Consider the following 21,916-nt stretch of genomic DNA (forward strand, 5'->3'; position numbering starts at 1 on the left):
AGTTGCTAACTGCTAGTATTTATTTTGTACTTCAAACAAAACAATCCAAATTATTTACACATCTTTCAAGTGCTCCTTTTCCACCAAAAGTATACACGGTCTTTAAAGCGGAAGTCAAGTCGAAAATGTTTTATGTGCCCCCCCACAAGGCTAAGCACAGTATTGTGAATGTGGGTGTCTTCACAAATGAACAATTGTTTAGACTGAGGGAGCACATAGAACATATTGCGTGCGTGTATGTATAGATATATTTTTTTTAAACTTCCGCTTCAACTTCCCAAGAATATTACAAAAGGAGCTGAGCTGAGCGGGTTGTAACGTAATGTTAGTGTCCCGAGTTTTGTTTGAGAACTGCCAAACATAACCAGATGATCAGATATGCATTCGCTTCTTACAATACAATGTTACTGTTTCTCTTGTCGTAAAATCGGCAGTGCAGCAAATCTAGCTGCAACAATTTACTAAAGACTAACAAGAAACGCTGTGCTGTTTTACCTTTAAAAATAAACTTTTACCTGATAGACTGACATGGTTAAAGTCTACAATTCATACCACCTTTTAGTTCAGTCCAAACCGACACAAAACTGTTCCAGTACAAGTCAAATCTAACATGCATTGCTGTTAATTCGAAGTCAATCTGTCACCACTGTAAATGGCAGCATCAATCGATGAAATCTGATGATAGTCATGCATCAAATACAGGATACAAACAGTAAGCATCCAAGTGTGATAAATGTACAAAGTCAGCAGAATGATAAACCTCCAAACCCTACATCTAAATTGAACGCTGATCTGGTTTAATTTGGCTTCTAGGTTTACATGTTGCTTTTTGATATTTGGTCAGACAGCCACAAATCAGATTTACCTTCAGTCCTTTCAGCTCAGCTCCAAACACTACAGACTTCAGCACTTTTATTCAGTCCGCGTCAGCCACACATCTAAACAACACTATTCTTCAATGGAAAAAACAAAAGAAAAAAAAAAGAAAAAGCCAACCACCATCCCCCAAAAATATATACAGACATGGTCAAGAAAAGCATCTGTTCTTGAGATAACCAGAAAGGTCGGTACAAAAGCGCAGGTTGTTGTGCAGTTGTGTCCGACTCAAATTCTTTAGTCAGTGGAGCCATTCAGGACTCGACTGTACAGTTTTAAGGCATGTTGAAGTGGAGAATTAAAGCAAAATTTGTGAGGGCAAACGCAAAAACACCAACATATAAATGTACAGTATTTACAAAGCCCCAATTTAACTGGTGTGTGCATGTGTGTGACTGGAGAATCTATGTGACATGGAGCAAAGTGTTAACTTGTGTCAAACGTCTTGTTTTTTCTTTTTTGTACAAGTCTTTAGTCCAGCCGAATCCACGGCTGCAGGGCTTCGTGGTGGCTCGTTATCCACTCAAAGCCAAAGCGGCTTTTTTGTCCTTGCCATCCAAACAGGTCCTGCTGGTAAGGTTAGGCCCCACTCCAAGGTGGGTGGTTGTCATGGCTCACAGACGCAATCCGCTGTCCTCACGTCGACCCGGTTTGTCCAGGAAGCTGCTAAAGGTTTGAGTTCGCTGGGTCGGGTTTAAATCGGGATGGCAGACGATTGCGGCAAAGCGGCACAAAGCCAAACTCCTGCGAGAAGACAAGAACATGAGGACATTGAGCGAAAAGCAGCATGTCAACAAGATTATCCAGGTTCATGTCTTACCAGTGCCAAAAGGTTCAGACCTCGTGTGGTTATTTCATAGAAATCCCATAGCCACGGCAACATCCATTTGCTAAGAGTCCTGCTGGAGATAACTCCAGGGGGAAAGGGGGGAAAAAAACAAACTTTGTTTTTCTCCAAAATAGAAAAAAAAAAAAAAAAAAATTCACTCTGACATTAATGGCGCGTCATGAGTTTTCCTTCATCTGTTCGCAAGCCGTCGTGTAGTCTACTCTGAAAGGTGATACAAAAATATGGTTATGTACAGGAGGCTCCAGTCTCAGTTCATTTTCGGAAATGTCTTTTCAGTGACGCCACCATCCTCCCGTTGTGCTCCCGTCCCCAAAAATGGTACCTCACAGCTTGAATTGAACAAAAGTGCATAGGTGAGTTGGTTCGGGCAGGGTTGAGTGCTGACGAGGACTGAGCCCGGGACTCGTATTGCCTCTCAGTTCCTTCTCCGACAGGCGTCGTCCTGCACTCCATTCCACGCACAAAAAACAAAACAAAAACAATGGAGGCCAATCCTTGGATATCCCCACGCTGCATCACAGTCCCCAAAAGCTCCAGTTAGGCAGAGCTATTGTCCATCTTTCCTCGAGGACACCACTCAATGTCCACAATGGCAGAAGCACACTTGCAAAACCCTGCCCATTTGACATGGGAAACAAAAACAAAAAGACAAGAGAGGGAGGGGGGGAAAAAATGCACCCACTGATATCCATGTGGTTTGTAAACAACCAAAGCTCCAGTATGGAAGAGAAATAGTCCTTTCTTTTAATTCTTAGTCACCATTTGTACGATCAGGATTGTAGAGGCAGTGTGTTCAACTGTATCGATCCACAGTTCTTTTTTTGTCTCCTCCACTGTGTACTTGAAAAAAAAAAACAAAAAAAAAACTCCTCTTTGAAGCTTTCTTGTATTTTGTTTCCATTTTTGAAATCTTCTGAGGAAAAAAAAATATCAGCACGGGTTTCTTGTCATTTTTTGGAATACATTCAATATTTTCTTAAGAAAGAAATACACTTCACATGGCGAGAATGAAACAAAAAAAGTATCACAACTTAAGAAAAAAAACAAAACACATACAACAAAAATAGCAGCCCCAAGTGCTCATTATCTTAGTCCAAATACTTGTTAAACTTTGTATATAATGTATATATTTGTATATATTTCTCATAAAAAAGGAAAACTCGTCATTATCAAATTGCAACAACGAACAAGTAACAATGCTAACCTTACATGCACCGTTAAGATGCTGCCATTTTTTTCTCTCAACCTTTCATTCACAAGTTCGAGCTAACAAAAGGCAACGTGATCGCACCCCACGAACCTTACGATGGATCACCCCCAGACCGAACTAGAAACACCAACGATATATTTATATATATTCATATATATATATAAAAACACACACTTGACATACACTGTGCTGAGCACTGACACACGTCACACTCACTCTGAAAAAGAGCTAATGTCTCAATGGCCACGCACCCGATCCAAGTTCTTAGGCACAAATGTGCATTCATACACAAAAAAAAAGCACATTATTGAAAATGAGTACCTGTAGTCTCGACTCATTTCTTTCAACAGTAAATGAACAATCTCGCTCGCACGCACGCACACACTCGCCCGCGATCTTCATCTCCTGTGATTCCCAAGTCTTTCAAACACAACAGAGTTCATCACCCAAGTGAGGAGACAAAAAGCTGCTAAGAGAAAGGATGTGTTGTGCAATTGCCCTCTCTCTTACTCAACACATACAAAAACATCAAAGTACAAAATAAACATAAGAACAAAACTCAAGAATGGCCACTTTCGTCTCACACATATTGGTAAGCAACTTAAAAAAAAAAAAAAAAAAAAAAAAAATATTAGACATTGTGCACACTGGTATATTACTGACAAGAACCAATCACACATCAGTCATTCACACACATTCACAAAAAAATATCCACTTCTACCACTAACCCCCATTTTTTTAGGCTTTTCTTTGTTTTTTTTAGGCAAGTGCAAATCTTCAAGTTTTTATAATCCACTTTTCAATAGCTTTACTTTTTTTATATAAACGTAAAAAAATGCAAAACAGAAATATCAACAGTGTTTGTCTTTCGAGAAAAAGGATTTGCTCTCAACTTAAAGGTCCCCGACTTTGAAACGCTCAACACCCACGCCCAACCCACCCACCCCCCGCCCGTGTTAACACTTCCAGTTGTGATGCACACATACCGCATGCACACTGATTCCGAGCACGCACGCGCACACACACACAAACACACACAGACGAAAAAGAAATATTCAAATCCCATCTCGATAAAGTGCATTAGTTCAGTATAAGGTGCTTAAAATGTTGAGTGCCAGAGGATACCCATGTTTCTTTGAAACGCATAACCCCCCCCGCCCCCCGTTGCCCCTGCTCAACTGGTGCAGCAGGGAGCCACTTTTTGTCACAACCACAAGAGGAGCGGCGCCCACACCCCCCCCCCCCCCCAACCGCCTCGTACCTCCTCTTAGGCCTGCTCCCTTCCCCCAGCCCCCCGGGTTCCCCTAGCAGTGCACATTCGTCATCAGGTTTGTCTGATTAAAAGACAAGAAGGCCTCAGGTAGCTATTGCTGCTGCGCTGCGTCACATCAGTAATCCTCCACCATCTCCATCTCATTCAGGCTCAGACACTCGGCCGTACTGTGGAATGAGTAGCCTGCAGGCGGGAGAAGGCACAGGGAAGCAGGAGTTGCGTCAAAGGAGTAGGAGGACACGTTCAAAACGCGAATTCCATTTAGCACTACCGTTTTGTTTTTTTTTAAACACGCAATTAAACCTGATGTAACCAAGGTATAGGTGTTTTGTCCAAATTCTACATCACTATTGTGCAGTATTTTTGGTCATAGAGTAGGTCATTTTTTAAAGAAATCACTGTGCCCAAGGACAAACGACCAATCAGGGATAAGCTCAACATGGATCAATTTTGGGGCCTCTGCTGTTTTTCATTGTATTTGCTGCCCCTGGGTTCCATCTTAAGAAAGCATGGTATTTCCTTTAACTCGTATGCAATGACCGTCAGATCTACGTTCCGCTGAGCAAAACGAACGCTTTCTCCTTACGGCCACGTTTAACCTGTCTGGAGGAAATCAAAGTCTGGATGGCACTAAACCTGTTGAACTTCAAAGAAGGTACGGTGTTCACTCCCTGGCATCTTATATCACGCCAACAGTCTCAAATTTGGATTTGAAATTGCACAGTGATTCTAAATTAGTCCAGCAAATCATTGCTATTGTTAAATCCAGTTTGTTTGATTTTTTTTTTTTTCCATCTCAGGCAGCCGGCCAAAGTAAAAGCTCTCCTTTCACAACAGCATTAACCCATTAAAGATGGGAGCACATAACCGCGTTTCTACCACTAGAGCCGAGAGCGCTGTTGCATCTTTCTACCCTTAAAGCCGGGAGAGCATATACGTCATTTTCTATTTATTATTTAATTTTCGGTCTCTTAACCAATGAAATGCATCAGAATAGACATGTGACGGTGTCGTGAGTTGTCGGAGGATATCCACAATTTTTTTCGAGTAGTAATGGCGGGCGCCGTCGATCGCGGGAGCTCTGAAATGAATAACGGCAGTGATATAGACAACGCGATTGTGGACTCTGAACCAGTCGAATGTGATATATGGTTAAGATATATGTTTGTAGATAATGACAATTTCGACATCTTTGTAACAGAATAGAGGATGGTAATTACCACTTGATTTTTAAAAAATTAAACGTAGTGCTTCTACTACTGACACTTTATTTTTACCTCTTCGATTGAATCAGTAAAGATGAATAAACCCGAGTCTGTCAAAGCCACATGTCTAAGCTCTCAAATTCTTTTGGAATTATGTTTCTGTCTGCTACGGGGGCTGAGATTTTAATTATTTTGTAGGTGTTGAATTTCTAGGAAAACTTCAGGTTTTCAAGGGTAATTCCAAACACGACCTTAGGTTTTGGGGCGCTGTTGAGCCAGACGCTTTAGGCCTTAAATGGGATAAACCGTAATCCAAGCTGTTGTTATATCGGCTGAGTTACTGTAATGCACTTTATTTTGGAGTCAGCCAGCCTAAAGCATCTCCAGTTGGGGCAAAATGCTGCTGCTCGCTTCTTAACTGGTGCTCGTAGGAGGGAGCAAATAAGTCAGATTCTACTCTCCCTCCACTGGCTCAATTTTACATTTTACAATTCATTTTAAGATAGTTTTATTTATCTTTAAAACTTGAAATGATTTCGCCCCACCATACGGGTCAGCGTAGCAGTGTAGCCTCAGAGGGGATTGAGCTTCTTCTGTTGCCAGTCCCTCCCTTTGGAATAACTTTCGGTTAAACATTTGGTAAACCCTCTTCTCTGTTCATCTTCAAAACTCGTCTTAAAACACATTTGAATTCTTTGGCTTTTGACTCAGCATTGCTTTAGTGTTTTATTGTGTTTACTCTGTTTATGTTATGCATTTATTTTGTTCACTGTCTTTGTTTCGGTATGTCAGATTATACTTACAGCACTTTGTATGCAGCTGTGGTTATTTTTAAATTGCTCAAAAAATAAAGTTGAGAAGGCGTGCTATAAATAGGCAGGGGAGTTTGTGAGATGACATACCTAAGATGCTGGGATCAGAGTGCAGCATCATGGGCTGTTTTTTTTTCATCTTCCCTCCTTGGTTGTCATAGAGACCAGACTTGCCCATGTGATTGGCCTGGAACATAGACTGCAGGGCACTAGCGTTCATACCTCGCATCGTGTCCTGTTAAAAACAGTACGTGTCCTGTTAAACTAATGCAACGTGAGCAAAAAATAAATTAAAAAATGTTATCACGCGACGGCTCGCAACAAGTTTTCAGCATTCGTGTTTACCTGCAGAGGGAAGTTCATGTTCAGGCCAGCCACTTCCTTTGACAGCTGAGAGCATGAAGAACAATACAATAAAATACAACTTTATTTGTATAGCGCATTTCACAACGTGTGTGACAAAGAGAGCAAAGTCAAATTTGTCGTTAGTCTTGGTTACAGTCTACCTGCTGCTGCTGTCGCTGTTGGTTGGCTTTCTGTTTGGAACGTCGCTCCAGAAACTGTTTGGCGAACTCTTTGGCTTCCACTGTGTCCCCCAGGTAGGACCGGATGAAGTCCAACACTGCATAGGGAGACTCCACCTCCTTCAGGTAGGCCACAATCGTAGCAACTGTGACAACAGGACCAAAGCGTTGCAATCCAATTGCTTTCTTCTTCTGTCCAAAAACGAAAAAAAAAAAAGAGACGGCAGCAATCTTACCATCCAGAGAGGAGGAGTTGCTGGCAGAGGTGTTGAGGGCATGCAGCATCTGCTCACACCAGGTGGTGAAGCCATCCTGTGGCTTCATGCCCTGCAACAGCTTCAGCAGATTCTCGTCCTCATCTGTGCGCTTTCGGCGCATCATGTACTGCTCACTGGAGGGGTCCACACACACACACACAAACAGGGGTTCGAGCCAACGCGATACGAGTGGAACGCTACGAAAATGAAAGCACCACAAGGGGCAACGTGCGGACCTGAGTGAAGGGCTGCTGCGACTGTTCTTTAAGCCCAAGTTATTGTTGCCGTTACCGCGCAGGCTGGCCTGGTTCTTCACAGCCTCTTCCCACATGCCCATGCTGCCACTTTTGCCCTCCATGCCTCCAGGCCCACCCCAGATGCCAACACTGTCCCCCCACTGGCCTCCCATGGAGGAACTCCCCATCGACATGCCCGAGTGCTGAAAGTCACAAACAAAAAGAACATGAAAGCTTCACGTCCATTTTTGGCTACTGGATATTTTTCATTTTGTTCTAGCTTTATTATTCATGTTATTGCATGTTCCAGACAAAATATATATTTTATGAACAAATGAAGAGACAACGCTGTATCAAGATATATATCGTTATCTGGATATACAATTGTGTCGATATCGCACACCTCCACTCACTGCATGTTTGATTTCTTTGTATTTTTGTTTTTCATTTTTACCAGTTTTGAATCATATCAACCATATGTACACACACGCAGGCCAAGGTTATCATAGTTAACAAAAAATAACGAAAAAAGCTCACTAAAAATGAAAAAAAAAAATTGGGGTTCAAAAGTTTGAAATTGAAAAAAATATGTAACAAACTGCATTTTACCTTTAGAAAACTAATGAAGAGTACAATTATATCAAAAATGTCCTTCATTTTCGTCTGTCAATGAATTTCATACACAAGCTTCCAGACTTATTTTAAATGTATTTCAGTATGACTGTTTGGCTTTGTCTTTTGGGTATTGCAGTTTACTTAACTTTATTGCACACTGCCAAGGGACCTAAATAATCTTAAACTCCACAAATAAGGCCATAATTTTTTTTTTAACTAAAAGGAAGCATTGTCGAAAATATTAAAACTAACCAAAACACAGCAAAACTAACTGAATTTATGCAAATAAAAGTCAAGCCGAAATAAAAGAAAAAAAGCCAAACAATGATATCCCTGATGTGAACAAAAGCAAAGAAATGTCGATCGAATCATCGTTTCCGCAGCCTACCCGCTCCCTCTGCTGCTGGGCTCGCTGCTGTTGATGCTGCTGCTGCTTGAGAAGTCTTTCCGTCTCCTGCTGCATCTCCAGCAGCGAGAGGGGCTTCCCCGTTTTCGAGAGCCCCGAGGAAGAAGCCCCGCTCCAGCTGGCGCTGCCCGCCACCGGCCCCTGCTGCTGGGGGGCCTGCTGCAGTAACTTCAAAATCAGCTCTTGCTGCCGGCAACAACCAAGGAGATGCGGCAAACTTGTTACGGCGCTCAACCATGCACAACCGATGAGGGCGCAATCAAACAACGCTTCACCTGCTTGCGTCTGAAGAGCTCCTCATCCTCCCTTCGCTTTTGCTCCTCCTGTTGCCTCCTCTTCTCCTCCCTCCTCTTACGCTGCTGCTCCTCCTCCTCCCGCTTCGCCCTGAGTTCAGCGTCTCGCCTCTCCTGCTGGAGCTGAATGGAACAACCACAACATAAATTCAAGAGAGAGAAAGAAAAAAAAAAAAAAGCCAAAACCAAATCAATTTAGCAGTGAGCAAATCATTTTGACAGCAAACGTCAAACCTTTTGAAGCTGTTCCAGAGTTGGACCCTGAGTAGAACGATTCATTGTTATGTCCCAAAGACTGGCTTCACCACCTGCGGAAATGTAAAAAGGGCATTTGAAGCACAGCACCACTGGCACGTTTTTGGATTTGCCTCGCTTTCGTCTCCCGCTTGCGCACCTGACGGCTGTGAAGCTGAGGTATGCATGTCCCACATGGACCCTGTATCTGGCACTGACATCGACCTGTTCATCGAAGGCATCATACCCTGCTCACTGCACCTGCGGGTGACAATGGCCAAAGCGCCAGTGAAAAGGGCCCTCCGCCGTTTGGCGCCGCAAGCGCGTGCCGCCTGTCGCCACTCGCCTGTTAATGAGCTGGAATAACTGCTGCTGTTGGAGCTGCTGATAAAGAGCTGCCGCTGCCAGCTCCTGCTGTTTTTTCAAACGCTCCTGGTCCAGGTTTCCCTGAGGGGGAGGACAGAGTACTGTGAGTTAGCGGCACGCCTTGGCAACCAACAAATGGAGCATGTCTAACTACAAACACGGATCAAAGCGTCTTTTTGGCATGCACAGACGTCTGTTAATCCTTTAGAAGAGGAAAATCTATTACCGTGGCCTGTCTATCCATCTTCCCTCCCTTCTGCATCCACCCCTTCCCATCGTCTATGTTGGCTGAGCTCTGACTCACAGTCCCGGCGGGCCCCCGGGCGGGCTGCGGGCGCTGCGTCGGTGGTGGCTGTCTCACCAGCAGGGGCGGCGGGGAGGGCCCCGGGGCGAAGGGCACGCGGCCCCACATCTTGATGACGTCGCCCAGGGGTTGGAAGCCCTCGTCGCAGCCCCGCTTGACCAAGAGGGTCATGGTGAAGTAGCCAGCTTGGAACCACTCGCACATCTCCACCGTGGTGAAGGGACCTGAGCGGAGCGCCACATTCCTTCCATTAGGATCTCCACAGTTCACCACCAATTAAAAAGCGCGTTCCGAGCGATACCCTGGATCTCTCCCTGTGGGTCCTTGTAGAACCACTTCATGGCGGCCTCGTGAGACAGAGGCAGAGCGGCCGCGGTGTTGCGGCTCTCCTGCTGCTGCTGCTGCCGTAGCGCTTGCGTGAAACATTCCTCTTCTAAAGACGTATCCTGCAGCGATGCCACCATCTTCTCCGCCTCCTAAACACGTACACGCAAAACTCTAATTTAGCGCCGCATGGAGCTGTGCCACAATATAGAAATTCAAGAACCGTGTCTGCTGCTGTGACGTTTGCGTATGCTTGAAAACCCAGCACGCAGTCCATTTGAATGCATTTCAATTCATCATAGTCACGTACAGTTACATCACTGTTCTTGAGTGATCCTACTCACAAACTGATTGCTTTACGAGCAACTTTTTTTTCTAATATTTTCTTTCCAAATTAACCATTTTCGAACAATCACAATAGAAGACAAAAATTGTTAATGTGGATAAATAAAATCGTGAGAGTGCTAGTGAGGGTCTAATCTACCAAAAAGAAGATGAACATGGCATCGTTCGTACGTCTACCTTTAAATGAAATTAAACGCAGATATACTGTAACAACGGCAGAAACACTAACACCGTTCTCAATAACATCAACATGATGACCAATCGGATCCTCTCTCTTGTTGCATCACAAACAAGACATATAGAGAGTAAAACAGTGCCTTGGAAAACTATTTCCCAAGTTGCCAAATCAAGTACTAAGTTTCTACACTTGGGCGGCAAGGCAAGAGAATGAGTTTGTTGTTTTCCGCCTACCACAAATCATTCTGTAAGATGTGACGCCAAGGTCATCTTAGCACAGAATGCTTCTGTTTTGGTTCTACATGTGGAGATTATTCTGCTGATTCTAGCGGATACAGGGCCACTGACTGACTTTTTCTCTTCCTAAAGAGGACTTCAAGGTAGAGATTTTCTTCGCAACAATATATTCTCTGAGCCCAGTAGTGAAGGCACGGGATTCTGATTGATATTGCACTCATGGAATGAGAATTTCACAGATTGATTTATCTACTTCTCAATTTGAGGGCGCGGCCATTTTGTCCTAAACCACCCTCTGCTGTGGACTGAAAGTGATGTCACAGCTGCCTCGTGCTTGCGTCGCAACTCACTCGTTTGCTGGGTTTGGTCACATTCAGGACTGCATGAACCCTGTCATGTGTTTTCTTTTCATCATACAATGCATCTTTAGTGATTCATTTTAACCAAATCCATAAAAACAAGCTAACATCATTTGTTGTTCCAAACAAATGAGGTGTGCAAATAAAGCTCTCGGTTTGAGTGTTGAGAATGAGAAAAGGCGCATACCTGTTGCAGGTGTTTCATGCCCTCGTCATCCTCAGTGTCTCCTACCCCGGACGTAGGGAGGAGGGGAGCAGCAGAAGACGGCGGCGGCGGAGGCAGCACTGACGAGGAGGCAGTGTTTTGGCTCACCTGGCTCTTGGATCCTACAACCAGAGCCACATCTGACACACAAATAAAAGCAATGGGCCTCTTTTTTTTTCTAATTTTAGGTCAAGCTGAACATGTTAGCCACGAAGGGCAGTGCAGCCACGTGACCAAGTGAGAGCAGCCGTTTCCGTAAACAAGATATTCAATAGCTATGGACAAACATATTTGACATCAAAGCAAATCTTCGACATGAGACACTCCCGACTCTCAGGTTTGATGAGGTGAGACCAGTGCTCACATAAGCCGTCATGTTCTTGACCAAACAGCTTCGTACCTTCACTTGGTGGGCTACTGTCCTTTAAAGGGTGGCTGTTGCTCAGCTGAGCGGCGTCCACTGTTGGGCCACTGTTACTGGGCTGGGGCTCCAGGGATGGAGGGGCACAATGGGCAGGGGGGGAGGAGGAAGGCGCCGCCGGCTTGGCCTCCCCATCAACTGCAGCTGATGGGGCTTCCTTACTCTCTGAAGGAAGGAAAGAAACGTGAGCAACGGGGAATCAGAATCGCTTCATTGTCATTGTACCGCAAAGTGCAAGGAAACGGAACAGACACAATCTGTACACGAAACAGAAAAAAAAACAATGACCAACTGGGAAATACAAAACGGGATTCTGCCGGGTCACCTTTTATAGTGACCCGTTTTTTGCGAATGAAAAGAAAGAAAATAAGAAAGAGGGAACGGGAGGAAAAAAAAAATAATAATGACAAAACAATAAAAAGCGCTACCAGATCCCGGCTGCAGCTGCTCTGAATAAACTGCAACCAAAAAAAGTGCAGGAAGGAATCTACTGACCTTTGTCTTTGTCTCCATCACTGCTGTTTCTCTCCATGTCAGGAAGATTCTCCTCTTCTTCCTCCTCCTCAATGCCTTTGAACTCCAAGTCCTCTTCCAGAATTGTCTCCTTGCCACCCTTCTGACAAATGACCAAAAGAGGAAATAGGAACTTTAAAAAAGGTGCGCTCACAGGCATCAAGACAGAAACAGACAGTCGTAGCCAACACTTGCCTTCATAGGCATGAAGGCGCCAGAGGAGTCAAACGTTCCCATTCCACCATCCTCCTCATCCATGCACCACTCAGGCAGGCCGTCCCTGTCGTCCTCCGGCCCCTCGCTGCCGGCGCGGCGGCGACTAGCGCCCAGGTTCTCGGGACCCCCGAAGTCAAAATCGAACTTGCGACGGCGACTGTCACCTGGACAGCCGTGATCCCGCCAGCCTGCTGAGCGGGGACCACCGCCATCTGGCAAAAGAAACGACTGGTGAGCCGTAACTCGAGCCTCAATAAGCTTTACATCACAACTTCTTTGAACACAAGAGGAAAAAAAAAAAACGAACAGAGGGAGTACAGCTGGAAATAGAAAGTGTTTGTGCTCATCATACCGTCCCTGCGGGGTCCAGCAACTCTCCAATTGCTTCCTGGCTCGCCCTCCTCCCCCTCCTGCTCCTCCCGGAGGGTGCGCCAGTTATCGCTGTCAGCCCTTGTGTACTCCTTCCTCCCGGAGCCCCCGGGACCTGCAGACTCCTCAAAGCCAGGGCGGCCCACCTCCCGTCGGAGTGGCTTCTCAAATCGACGCTCACCTCTGAAATTGCAATCAAATATAGGAGGGACGTGTTGGGGGGGTCAATGAAATAACAGGCTTGTAAAGGCGTGAAACAACAAACATTGCAGGAAAAAAAATAGTGCTGTAATTCCTGTGAATGACACGCAACTATTTTGCAAAAAAAAAAGATTTTTTTTCAGCTTTTTTTTTTTTTAAATCACATTTTATAGACTCGTATAGTTGAAGTTAAGTTTGCCGTCACAAGCGGTTGCCGCCAACAACAACAATACTAGTGGTGGGAATCTATGGGTACCTCACAATTCGATCCGATAACGATTCAGAGGACCACGATTCGATTCAAATCCGATGCATCACTAGAGTGGCTTGCATTTTATAGTCCATGCAAAACACTGGTACCTTTTTTAAAACATGAAAACTCAAGGAAGAGCAAGGATTTATATTTCACACTTTGACTTCGCTGCGATCGTAAGAGGTTTGGCTTGTTCCACCATCTTATCACATATCAGCTTAGCCTAGCACAGACATCTGACGCACTTAATCACTTGCACATACCATTATTTTTTTTTATTTTTATATCGCCAAATGAATTCACAATCTCCAAATGAATTCACAATCAATGAATTGTCAAAAATTCCTCTCTTTCTATAACTACAGCACATTCAAAAAAACGAGTATCATTTTCGGACTCAGTAGCCCAAAACTATGAACATATCTTTGGCACTCGGAAAAAAATAAAATACATTTGTTGGCCAGTGTAATAAAGTATGCCAGCAAATTGGAGGGCTGTGTATAGACAATTCGAGAGGAAAAAAAAATCTGCTTTTGAAGGGTGATTGGTCCTGGGGTGCATTTTATTCACAGGAAATTCCGGTACATGCTGACTTCCTTACCGGTCGTCCCAGCTCTGGCTACGGTGTATCTCTCTGGAGCTTCGACCAAAACCGACTTCGGCATCTTCAATACTTCTTTGGTAGAATCCACCTTCCCCGCGGCCCCGGCCTGTTCACACACAAACACAGGCACAGACTGGAGCATGTGCGGCTGGACAAAGCGAGCTCAATAGGAAGTCAGCTCCACCAACATGGTGGAGGGAAAAAAAAGAGGAAATGAACACTTTACAATTTCCCTAAACAGCTCCCACAGCACTTCCAGCCAAACACATTTTGTGATTGTTGTCTCTTCATACAGAGTGTTTTGTTTCATGTGAAGTCATTCTCATCTTTTCCAAAGGAGCAATCGTACCTCTGCTGCCTCTTGTGGCGCCCCGTCCTCGGACCGCTCCGGCCGGGGCAGCTCCACCTGCCCCCTTTCCCATGAGCCGCAGAACAGCCACACTATTCACAGACATGGAGAAGTTCCTCTGCCAGGGGGAGAGAGCGGGGAAAGAGCGCAGGGGGAGGAATGTGAGGAATGTCGGCCAACGGACAGGCTCACCTTGGCGCTGTCACTGCGGTTTTGTGTGTGACGAGGCTGACCTGCTCCTCCTCAGTGAGAGGCACCAGTGCCAGTGGCTGCATGGGCTCATCTTGCAGAATAGCAGCAAATTCCTTATCCTGCATGTCCTCCGGGACCTGAGATAAACAACGGCGGGAGCGTACAGTCATGGAAGTAGTGGAAAAGAGACAACTCGTAACATGGGAAGCGCATTACGACGCCGCGCGGGAGTGAGGATGGTGCAACCTACCTTGTTGTCTTTGATATAAAGTGCTAACATCTCCTCTCGGCCGTAGCGGTAGTCGGCCAGCTTGTACTTTGGCATGGCTGGGGATGGAGGGGGGGACGTCACACTCCCTCCACTGGACAGTGCACGGAGCCTGGGTCGGGACGGCCACGGCAAAACGTTAGCATCAATTTGGCATTTGAATGAGAGGAGAGAAAGAGAGTCAGCAAGTACAACCACAGACAAGGGTTCATTGTTTTTTCCTCAATATTGCAATTGCGATTTAAAGGACTTTTTTCAAGGTCCTCTTCCCATGTATTTTTTTTAACCAACAAAAGCAATAAATCCATCTGCACTACAATAAACAATATCAGGTTTATAATACAGCAGGCAGGAAAGGTGCTATTATGCAACTGTAACATTTTCATCCAAATGATCAAAACACACACACATCCAACAGCAGGCACCTACCAAGAAATATCAGTGACTTCACATTCTGAAACAAAACAACTGTCGCCCCCACACTGAATGAATGCACTCTGCTTCGTAATGTATTAGCTTTCCAATTTGAGGGGGGGGGGGGGTAAAAAGCTGTTACAAGAAGGACGAGCTTCCAAGGCCCAGAGCTGAACAATGGCGCCATTCACTTGCCTCTCAGAGGAGCATTATTGACTCACAGGCCCACATCTAAACCATATGGACCTCTAAGAGGAGGTGGGTGTAGCGTATTAGCGCGAGCGCTACGGACTGAGACAGAGAGAAAAGCCAACTGGGTAAAAACATCATCTTAGTCTGATCAAATTCATCTCTTCACTGGATTAATAAAGCATCCATCTGTGCGCATGAGGCACGCGGAGGTAACTGCGATTTTTCTTACACATTACCGACGTATTCAACTCATGCCATTTTTTTTTTGCGAGAGTAGGAGAACGGGGACCAGAGAGAGGCAAGCAAGCGGCTGCAGATGTGCCGAGGCGAGAGAGAGAAATATGCTCCCCGTCTGGCCGCGAACCAGGAACGTTCGCAGCAGTTAGAAATGGAGTGTGACCCAACGGCAGGCTACACCTCACTCCCATTAATCGCTGCACAAACGTCCACTGGCAAGGAGGACGGAAGTGACTATGCCTTGGTGGCGACTTGAAATCAATCAGGAATTCAATTTTAATCGCCTTCGGGATTAATACAAGTATTCGTCGTTGGCTCTTTACACAAATAATATTCTTAAACAGGGACGCACAATACATTGAAAAGAAAAAACTTGTCATTTCGATAATGGAACGTGCAATATACGTATCGCAAAGATATATGGATGGATCGATAGAAAAATAATTGCTATTATAAATTAGATAATACATTGAACCTGCTTATTTTGCTGAATGAAAAAAATCTATTTCTTTCATTAGATAATAAAAATGATAAAATCATCCTTTTAGATGTACGTTTTAAAGCGGAAATCAACCGAAAAAAAATGTCTTTACAAGAATATGTTCTATGCGGCCCCACTAGTTAAAACACGGCATTCTAATGAATACTGCATTTGTGGAATATGAATTTATCCGTAAAATCCACTCGATTCTGTCCATTTCAGGGTGCGGCCATTTTGACACGTGCTGTCGACTGAAAATGATATCACAGTTGCTGAGGGCTCAGCTAACGTCCAATCATGGCTCAGGTTCCGAAAACAGGTGAGCCGTGATCGGATGTGACCTGAGCCTTAAGCAACTGTGATGTCATTTTCAGTCGAGAGAAAGTGACAAAATGGCCGCCTCCTCAGATGGCTAAAAACAGGTGGATTTTGCTGCTTAACTCATATTTCACAAATGCAATATTCATCAGAATACCGTGTTTAGATTACAACATATTATTGCAAAGAATTTTGGGGGGGTTGACTTCCCCTATAAATATCGCAATAATATTGACATTGCAATATTCAACACTCATTCAATTTTTTTCAATATTGCAACTTTTCCCCAATATCGTGCAGCCCTACTCTGAAGCATATTTGTCTTGTCATGTCGGATGTTAAGACTCCTTTTGTATTAAGAAACATGATTTTGATGTGTTACGGAGTCACGCTGTGCAGTCTTCTCACCATTCTGGGCCGAAGTTGAGAGTCTCAGCAGTCATATTCCTCACGTCCACACAGAAGTGAGTATCTGGGAAGCAAATGCATTTGTCAGCGTCAAACATTGTTATCGTTGACATAGTTAAGTAGAAGCGTACCCCGTCCAGAGATATGGGAGCAGGCTGGACTGGGCAGGACCAGGCTGGAGCTGGCTAGGTTGAGTTAGGCTTAGGTGACTAGAAGGCTGAGTGGTGCTTAAGCTGTGGTCACAGGGCACCCCCCCACCTCAAAAATACACATCCACAAGAATAGCTGCCAGTTGTAGGTGTTGAGGGGTACCAGGTTATCAGTCCGTGCTTGCTAATGGAGGGCCTTGACGACAGATTGGAGTAATGGAAGCTCCTGCTACTCAAAGACCATTAAGGTTGTAAAACATTGAAAGAAAAAAGGAACTTTGGAAATTATCAATGGAACAAAAATAGAGTAATTGCTAGTATTTCTCACTCTCTCCCTTGCGCTCTCTCTCTCTCTCTCTCTCTTTCGCTCTCTCTCTTTGTTTCGTCTTTACAGCAGTTAGATCTCACATTTAAACTCAGAACCTGAACCACTTCATCAAAAAAGGAAACATTTAAAAAGTCACAGCCGGGGAAGGGAAAAAAAAAAAAAAAAAAAAAAGAAGGCTGCTGGAACAGCTGCCGAGAGCAGACACGACCCACACTCCTCTTCTCCGTGCTCGCCCTCCTTTCCGTTCCCTTTGCTTGGCGCGTTTCTCGCTCGCTCCGACTAAAATGTGGACTGGCGGAGACGACCGTCCAGGTAACGCCTTGACTTCCTGTCCTCCTTTCCTCTGCGCCACTGGAAAAGACAGAAAAGGAAACAAATAACTGATGAACATGCCCTGATGCATCACAGCCAGTTCATGTTTGGGGGGTGGGGGGTGGGGGGTTCTTATATATAGCAGCGAAGTACAATTTTTTAAACTGTTTAAACAGTTTAAATCGATCACATCACACTGAACTGGGACAATACACAAATGTCCTGAATAACTGAATAAATGAGACAGCATCAAACTATTTCCAGGCAAGCGCCAAAATCAGAAACCTAAGAATTCTATTTAAATGCGGAGAGAAAGCCGCTGGAGTGCAGCTAGTATCCTGGAGAACAACGTCATGGCAACAAAACAAATAGCCAGTCGGCTCCATTTTCTCCAATCCTTGACACATTTTGCACATTACTGCTTTCAATCAGTCCTCATGTGGCTTGGTGACACAAATTGTACAGCTTCTAGCCAACAAAACCTTTCTTGTGATAACTTATTCGTAATGACGAAGTAGTGCTGTTTTATTAGCTTTGTTGACGGCGAGAACGCACATTGCAGGACTATGCCCCCTTGAAGTTATTTATTATTGTGGTTGTGTAATGTGTTTGGCGTATGTCCAAAATCATTTTTGATTTAATTAACATTGTACTGTTAAAGTTACCAAGCTACTTGCAACACTTTAGATTGGATAATAATTTGAAAAAGTAAAAGACCCATGTGGGGAGGGAACAACAGTAGTGAATTCTTGACATATTGTAAAATCAAGTGAATAATAGAGGTGGGCGATACATATCGTTATCGATATCATCGGCAATCTTGCGTTCACGATGTGTAATTTTACATTATCGAGTATTAATACTGCCTCTGACTCGAGTCAGTCGACGGCCGCACAGTATGGGGAAAAATCAGTGCGCATTGACGGCAGAGGAGGAGGAAGTGATGATCATTCGCCGAATCAGCGGGCAGGACCCGGTCACGTGACTCTGTCCGCACTGCAGCCCAGCTTCAAGTATGTAGGAGTGTCCAGCGGGGAATAATAGCAAGGCGCGAGTCCACGCCGTCCGTACAGTCTGTAAGTGGTTTGGGGTTGACAAGACTGACATCGGTGGGAATAACATTTTTAGATGCGCCAAAACGGTCACCGTGACGAGCAATTCTGTTGCACCACGAGCCATATGGATTACGAGGAAAACTTGGTGACCGCGCAAGCACGCTAAACAAAAGCTTAAACACTCACACACTCAGAAAACAGTCGCCGAGTTGAACCAACAAATATAAACGCACGCACGCACACACTCAGTACTTTAGCCAGCAAGTCAAACGTGACATCCTGGATGATCGGTTAACATTCAGTTGACATGCTTTTAGGCCGCATCATTTATAACTAGCCTGTATTCCCGAGGCAAGTTGCACAAACTACGACGGTTTATTAGTGCGACGCCAGCATACACCCAAACATGAATAAAGTCATAAGTCTAAATGACAGCGACGAATGAGTGGGAAAATGCACTTTTTGGGAAATTGCAGTTTTGTTATTCAACTTTATTCTGAATACGTTGGACAATGTATGAGAATGGGTGTTGTCATGGCGTCTTTTTTTTCCCTTGCTGGGTGACACTTTGTCACACGTCACATATCAAATAATTTTTTTCTCATTCTGATTGCTCTCGTATTTGGCAGTGGTACAGCAGTGCTTATTGCAGCTCAAAATGTCACATCATTATTGAATAACAGCAGAGACAGTTAAATGACATAAATATTCCCCAAAATCGATGTAAGTCCATACATAATTTTTGTTCTTTTTTGTTAAATATTGTCGTAGAATATCATTATGTTTTGCAGAAGCTATATTTAGTAATTTAAAAGAGATGTTGTTCACAAACGCTGTCTATCCACAATTGGTCTGTGAAGCAAGTGCAGATTTAAAATATCTTTTGTAGAATATGGTCAAATTATCATTATCGAGTTTTTAAAAAAAATATTGAGATTTTTTTTTTGTCCATATCGCCCACCCCTAGTGAATAATACTTTTTTTTTGCAAATAATATTAATAAGAAAAGATTCCATATCGAGGGGGGTATTACACAGGGGGCTTAAGAAACATTCACATTGGTTAGATGTTGAAGAGAGGTTGTTTCAAAAAATAGAATCACTTACTTAGAGTACATTTCATATAAAACATAACTCAATACCTGCACATAATGCAATTAAAAGTTAATTTAAAAGCTGTTGCAAACACAGTTAGCGATTTATAAGCAAAGTAAAGAAAAAATAGCTTACTAAAATTACTGAAAGAGTACAGCGCAAGAACAAAATTCGAGAAAACATGTTTTTAAAAGTACTTTGAGCAACCTTAATCATATGTATGGGAAAAGGGCTTTTTGAACACGGATTTAAAAGCATTTACACTTTATTGGTATGTTTTGGATCTTTATCATTACATTTTAAACACTTTGAATAAAGGATACCAGTAAAGCAGGGGACCGTATTATACACAAGTACAGGAAAAATGTGCATTTAAGACTGTATTCTATTTTCAAACATGTCTGTTAATAACAATGTAAGTCCAACTATCAATTTTTGGGGGATAAATCAATCGCCTCTTTATTCAAAAACAGCTAATTACAGTATTTGTACAGGAATGCACCAACATAAATTTATTACGATTCAGTTACTGGTTTGGATTTGGCAAAAATGTTTGCCTTTTGTTTCCAAGTAAAAACAGATGTTTGCAAATTGTGTGCTTTCTGATTTGGACCAATTTTATCTTCTCTAAACGATGATCAAAATTGATGTTGACTAATTACATTACTAGGTCACTGATGCTGTAGTGGTACACACGCCTGAGTTGTGTGCCGGCAGCGTGGGGTCGCAGTGACGGCGTCTGTGTGTGTGCCCTGCGACTGGCTGGCGACCAGTTCAGGGTGTAGTCCGCCTTTCGCCCATTGTCAGCTGGGATAGGTTCCAGCACCTCCCCGCGACCCTGTACAGGATAAGTGGTGTGGATGATGATAATTACATTACTTGTTGCCTTGACTTTGCGAGCGCTCAGTTAACCACTGCTAAACAGCTGCATGCTGTTTCAAATATTTTGCTTATCTCTCCGTGCTTGTTTTTTCGATTGCATTCGTTATTTGGTCGTGTTTGTTCTGCAAATCACTTTAGGACTTCAAAACACGGCGTTGAAAGCCGATTTCGATCCCTGGTGCACCTTCATTGAGGACTAGTGGCAAAATACACAGCAAAGACCTCGCGCTGACTCACGCAATCCACATTGTTTGGTGTTGTGAAACTAGCATTTGTTGTGGGGGTGCTTGAAAGAGTCGATGGCACGAGTCAAGTGGGGGTGTTGTCGCACAAGATTCAATTTGTGCGGCGTAGGCAGCTAGCAGTATCGAAGCTCGGCGTCGATGGCCGAGGCCTCGGAGGTTCAAATGACACCAGCAGCTATGATGGCGGAAGGGGGGCGGAGTGTCGGGCTCCTTTGGGCCTGCTCGTACGCCAACTCGCCAACGGCCAGCGCTAGCTTGCAAAGTCCACGGCGAGGGCGAGAAACGATCACACATACAAATAAAAAAAAAACCAAATAAAAGAGCAAGCGCGTGGAGTCCCAAAAGTCTGCCGCGGCAACGCCATGTTAGCACGTTGGCTAACGCGGGGCAGCTATCTGGCGATGAGGAAGCAGCAGCTCTGTAAGCGCGGCTTAGCTTACCTTCACTTGTTTCCAATCGCAAGCACCAGCCAGGCTGCGTCGCCTACAGCCGATTTACTGCACGCATCGCTCTCCGAACACTCGTCAACGCGTTCGTTCGACACGACGGTACTCCCGGGAAGCCGAGCACCGTGGCCAATGTCGTATTTTTGTTCTTCCTCGCCTTCCTCCAACGGTCGCATCAGCGTGTGTGTGTGTATGTGTGTGTGTGTGTGTTGCCTACTCGTCTTGTTGTTTGTGTTTCGGAAACATGGCCGTCCGTGTAATACCACGTGACTGCACACTGGTAAGCGGCGGGCCAACCAGAGGTGGCCAAAGCACTCACACTGGAGTCTGTACTGCTTGTGCGAAGAAAGACTATTAAAAGTAGAAATGGAAGCGTATCGCTGCTACACCAGAAAAAAAAAGTTCAATGTCATGTTATAAAGTGATTAATTTCACGTTTTAAGATCGTAAATCACTGATATGCAGACTAGCTACGCTGGTACGGCATAGCGACGTGCCTCTGTGGCGGCCATGTTGGACGGGGCGACGTTCCCATCAAAGGTATTTTCAGGCTTCCTGAGGATCCTTAAAAGGAATTGATTCCATAAATTTAAGTTAAGATTTTAGTTGACGTGAAAAAATAATATTTAAAAAGTCTTCAAAAGTGTTAACACATGATGATTTGATGAATAGTCTCAACTCAAACTTATATAACATCAAAAACACCATAAGATAATTTACAGAATGATTCATAATGTCCTGCAATCATGATAGTGGAACCAACAGAGCAGTGATGTGGTTTTACTAAGGAAACTAAGAGCAAGTACATGTTATTTTATTCATGAAATGTAGCTACTTTGGACAACATGGGACATTGTAAAC

The 21,916-nt window shown here is 44.1% G+C and overlaps 1 protein-coding gene across 5 annotated transcripts; it reads right to left on the reverse strand.

Moving 5' to 3' along the window:
* Positions 1–2: 2 nt before the first annotated feature.
* Positions 3–21,308, reverse strand: gigyf1a (GRB10 interacting GYF protein 1a). 5 transcript variants are annotated; one of them, XM_086013659.1, is made up of 26 exons: positions 21,050–21,308; positions 16,676–17,372; positions 16,545–16,608; positions 14,477–14,606; positions 14,268–14,363; positions 14,035–14,152; positions 13,683–13,791; positions 12,611–12,810; positions 12,238–12,470; positions 12,025–12,142; positions 11,509–11,694; positions 11,091–11,248; positions 9,763–9,937; positions 9,384–9,685; positions 9,138–9,238; positions 8,952–9,052; positions 8,792–8,865; positions 8,540–8,680; positions 8,247–8,450; positions 7,244–7,446; positions 6,987–7,141; positions 6,733–6,896; positions 6,572–6,616; positions 6,317–6,461; positions 1,697–4,392; positions 3–1,620 (listed from the first exon to the last, which is right to left on the reverse strand). In XM_086013659.1, the coding sequence occupies exons 3-25, from the start codon at positions 16,577–16,579 to the stop codon at positions 4,325–4,327; spliced, it is 3,261 nt and encodes a 1,086-aa protein (XP_085869785.1). In that variant the 5' UTR covers positions 16,580–16,608; positions 16,676–17,372; positions 21,050–21,308; the 3' UTR covers positions 3–1,620; positions 1,697–4,324. The 5 variants fall into 5 exon arrangements, with proteins under 5 accessions (XP_085869785.1, XP_085869795.1, XP_085869812.1 ...); XM_086013669.1 differs by having other exon boundaries at positions 11,091–11,230; positions 12,025–12,145; XM_086013686.1 differs by having other exon boundaries at positions 9,519–9,685; positions 12,025–12,145.
* Positions 21,309–21,916: the final 608 nt, after the last annotated feature.

This window comes from Filicampus tigris, chromosome 2 (assembly GCF_054856515.1).
Source record: "Filicampus tigris isolate MCC_2025a chromosome 2, RoL_Ftig_1.0, whole genome shotgun sequence".
Lineage (NCBI taxonomy): Eukaryota > Metazoa > Chordata > Actinopteri > Syngnathiformes > Syngnathidae > Filicampus > Filicampus tigris.